Raw genomic sequence first — 4,508 nt, 5'->3', positions numbered from 1 at the left:
AATATTAATTGACGCTATCACATCAGTACGACTAGAGTACCGAGTATAGGCTGATATTATGGTTAAAAATATTATCGTACAAACATTCTAGACTCAGTACGCATTAGACGCGTGATAGGGTTATAATTGGGTGTATGGATGCCTAGTTATAATCTGGTTTATGTTATGTTATGATTATGCTTTTCTTTCTAAGTCTGTCGACTCACAGATATTGTTTGCATGTGTCGGTAAGGGCAAGGCTAAAGATGAATAACATTGAGCTCAGGCTAATAAAGATTGTACATATAGAGATGGTTAAACCTGGAATGTTAGATCTTCGAGACAACATGCTGTATTTTGGTGGTTGCTAAACAAAAACTTTTGAAGTTAAATATTTAGTAATAAAATTGTAAATTTTAAAGATAGGATCCTAAATTAAGTAAAGCTTTTGTTTATTTAATTTTAAAGGTTAATCTTCAAAATTTTAATTATCCACGTATTTCTATAAACCTTTTGATTAGTAAAGAAATTTACAGCATTAAGAAATTATGATAACACAATTAATCTAGTAGGGTGTTACAGTAGATCTCCTTCTCAGCTTTCTGTAGCAATTTGAATCACCCAAATCGGGTTAATATATTGAGGGAGTTATGCTCAAAATATAGAAGTGGTACAAGGCTTCGAGAATGTCACTTGGCCATGACAATTCAAGAGGTTAGTCGACAAAAGGCAATGAAATGTCACACATCTAAGGACATCTCGGCTTTGTATATCTCATTCTCAACTTTCTACAGCACCTTGAATCGCTAAAATTGGGTTAATATTGAGGGAGTTATGCCCAAAATATGGAAGTGGTACAAAAGGTCACTCAGCCATGATAATTTAAGAGGTCAGTCGACAAAGGTAATGAAATGTCACTCGGCCAAGGACATATCACCTTTGTAGATCTCCTTCTCAGCTTTCTATAGCAACTTGAATCGCCCAAATCAGGTTAATATTGAGGGAGTTATAATGCTCAAAAATACGGAAGTGGTACAAGGCTTCAAGAAGGTCACTCGGCCCTGACCATTCAAGAGGTCAGTCGGCAAAAGCAATGAAATGTCACTCGGCCAAGGATATCTCAGCTTTGCAAATCTCCTTTTAAGCTTTCTATAGCAGCTTGAATCATCCAAATCGAGTTAATATTGGGAGAGTTATGCTCAAAACACGAAAGAGGTGCAAGATGAGTAAGACCCAGGGCCGGCCCTGGGCATAGGCGGGCTAGGCCTGTGCCTAGGGCCCACCTAGTCCAGGGGCCCAAAAAAAAAATTTGCCCTTTTAAAATTACACAATTTTTTTGCTGATTTTAGAAAATACCATTTTTTTTTTCTAAATAAGGGCCCAAAAAATAATTTTTACCCTATAGCCCACTACATTTCAGGGCCGGCCCTGGTAAGACCCACTTGACGAAGAAGCCTTGGATCATCCTCAACTCACCCAGCAAGCACATCTCGAGAAGTCACTCGGCAAGCACCTTTTGGAAGTCACTTGGCATGAACTCTTGAGAAGTCACTCGTCATGCACCCTCAGGAAGTCATTCGGCCATGACATTGCACATGTCACTCAACCAGGACCTTGCAAAACTTGGTGGAATATTCCCAAGCAAGAGGAGAGTGAAGCGACAAGGATGCGCTCACAAGGACAAGGCAAGCACACAAGGAGAGTGAAGCAACAAGGAGATAGTCACAAGGATAAGGCAAGCACGTGAGGAGAGTACGGTCACGACAAGGATATGGTCATAAGGACAAGGTGAGCACACGAGGAGAGTGTACGACCACACCTTTTGTAAGCTTTGAAAGTAAAGAGGTACGAAAAGTGGAGGTACCGCACCGGTAAGGTGTTGGGATTTTATGTCCTAAATAAAACTCATTTCAATATAATAGATTAGAAGTCATTTATATTTATATGTATTTTTTCATGTTTATGGTTTATTATAGAATTTCTGATAAATCCAGAACATATAGTTATTCACAATTACAATGATGTTAACATAATAGAAGTAATTGTGATTATATACTTCAAAAGATAATGTCTCATGATTCACAATATAGTAAGTCTATAACTAATGTTGATAGAGAATTGTTAAAAATATACTATTGGTGTCTAGTACTCTTCCGTATCACTATTATTGTAATTAAGTATTGAGTCTCTCATATATCTTAAAATAAATAATTTTTAAAAAATATCAGTAACAAATTATGGAGTGCCATTTATAAAAGGTATTAACCACCACTAGCTAGTACCCTAATATATTACTACAAATTTCCATATAAGGCACGTTTGAATTTACAAACTTGTGTAGATTTTTACTCAGTTTGGCTTTATATATAATTATATATGGAGTGTAGTTGTTAATGAATTATAATTGATATTTAACTAATTAATAGCGCTTGTGATCATGATCATGATGTGTGACAAGTAGATGATAATGATGCATATCAGAATCCTCTTACCATTTCTAAACGCTTACTCATTCGCATGTGATAGTGTGTTGATGGATCCACATATATATCTTGTTACAATATCGTTGTTAACATATTTTATATCTATGTATATATTTTACATCAAGCCCTTTGACCTTTCATGTGTATCAATAATAATCATAAAAACTACATGTGTGTATGTATACGTTAAAAAAAACGAACTATATATATATAATTTTTTTAGAAAGAAGTTATCATTCCTTCAAAAAAAAAAATGATGTATATATCTATATACTTTTTTCTTTTCTTTTGAACAATGTACAATCCAAACCGGTTCAAATTTTTTTATGTACATTGATCAAAATTTAATGTATTCTAAATTTATTTTATGTTCTTTATTTCTTGTTTGAATTAGAGAGATTATATATGCAAATTAGTCCTGTCTTTTTGACATGGTTGTTTGTTCGTTGACAGTTTTTTGGTTTTGATCACTTTGCTTTGTCGTGTTTGTCTCAAGTTTATTTTAGTTGGTCACAATGGATCAAGGGGATACAGTGGAGAGGATGGCTGCTGCGTTTTCGATTGACGATGAGGATGAGGAAGGACTGATTTTTGACAATGTTGCTGAGGATTCTTCGGAAATAGACGATAGATGGCTTTTGGTGGGAACGTTTTTAACAAATCGTGCTATTGATTTTCAGGCAATGCAAAATAAAATTGCCACTCTATGGCAACCAGGAAGGGGACTTTATGTGAAGGAATTAGAGCCGAATTTATTTTTGTTTCAATTTTACCATGAAGTGGACATTGAAAGGGTTATTGAAGGAAGCCCATGGACGTTCGATAGAGCGCCATTAATTTTTGAGAGGGTGAAACAAGGGGAAAATCCGAGGCAGGTTGTGTTATCACACCTTGAATTGTGGGTTCAATTACACAACATGGTGACTGGTTTTATGTCGGAAAGAATCATTCAAGGGATTGGTAACTATATCGGAAGGTTTGTCAAGTCCGATCCGAATAATTTTCTGGGTGTTTGGAGGGATTACCTTCGTATTCGAGTCAAGATACGTGTGGACAAGCCATTAAAAAAGAAGAAAAAACTGGAGATACAAGGGGGGCCGGTTTGTCATGTCTCTTTCAAGTATGAGGATTTGCCAACTTTTTGTTACATTTGTGGTATTCTCGGCCACACCGAGAGGTTTTGTGAGAGGTTCTTCGATACTCCTAGAGATCAAATAGTCAAAAGCTATGACGAGGAGTTGCGGGCAGTTCCTAGACGACGACGTTATGCTGATGGATCGAAGTGGTTGAAGTCGGGTCTGGCTATGAAAACTGGTATCCCGGCGGCAAGGGTCTTTACCAGCAACAGTTCAGGCGGTAGTTCGTCTCAGGGGACAAGAGGAGCCGATCATCATCAAATCCCAATCGCTAAAAATCCGGGTGACTCTTTATTACCCAATAATTCTGTCAATTTTGATAAGAATCAATATGGGGAGTTAAGAGGTGCACGACATTTAGGGAAAGAAAAATCCCTTGAAATAAGGGAATTGAATGGGGAAGAAGGTGAGTTGGCGCCAGGGGAAAACAATTCAAATGAAGGGCTGACTTTTGTTGATAATAAAAGGAGGAGAATGGGCTTGGTTGATGGTAGTGGGCCGGTGAATGAAGAGGATTTAGAGGTAACTAATAGAGCCCATGAAGACATCATTTATGCTGAAATGGATGTTGTGTGTGATAGTGGAAAAGTGGCAGTGGGCTCTTCGGGTAGTCCAAAAAACTTCGTTGGGGCGGGCCTTGGTTTCCAAGCCCGCCAATCATTATGAATGTTTTAAGTTGGAATTGCCGGGGGCTTGGGAACCAACGGACTGTTCAATTCCTAAGAGAAATTGTTTCTCAAAAGAGACCTCATTTTATTTTTCTTTGTGAAATAAAATGTCAAAAATCTAAAGTGGTTAGTTTAGCTAATCTTTTGGGTTTTGAAGGAGTCTTTTCTGTTGACTCTATTGGGTTGTCGGGTGGAGTTGCTTTTTTATGGAAGAATAAGGATGATGGCATGTTGTTGGGTTA

General features: G+C 37.2%; 1 protein-coding gene across 1 annotated transcript; it reads left to right on the top strand.

Annotated features, from left to right (window-relative positions):
• The first annotated feature begins 2,977 nt into the window (after positions 1-2,977).
• On the top strand, positions 2,978-4,264 carry LOC115696338 (uncharacterized). The gene has a single exon (XM_030623243.1). It carries the CDS (start codon positions 2,978-2,980, stop codon positions 4,262-4,264), a length of 1,287 nt encoding a protein of 428 aa, XP_030479103.1.
• Positions 4,265-4,508: the final 244 nt, after the last annotated feature.

This window comes from Cannabis sativa, chromosome 7 (genome assembly GCF_029168945.1).
Source record: "Cannabis sativa cultivar Pink pepper isolate KNU-18-1 chromosome 7, ASM2916894v1, whole genome shotgun sequence".
Classification (NCBI taxonomy): domain Eukaryota; kingdom Viridiplantae; phylum Streptophyta; class Magnoliopsida; order Rosales; family Cannabaceae; genus Cannabis; species Cannabis sativa.
The sequence above is the reverse complement of the archived record's forward strand: the minus strand, read 5'-3'. Positions and strand labels throughout refer to the sequence as shown.

What these genes read in the sequence shown, in the direction of transcription:
- LOC115696338 (XM_030623243.1), top strand. Translation starts at nt 2,978, where the DNA reads ATGGATCAAGGGGATACAGTGGAGAGGATGGCTGCTGCGTTTTCGATT.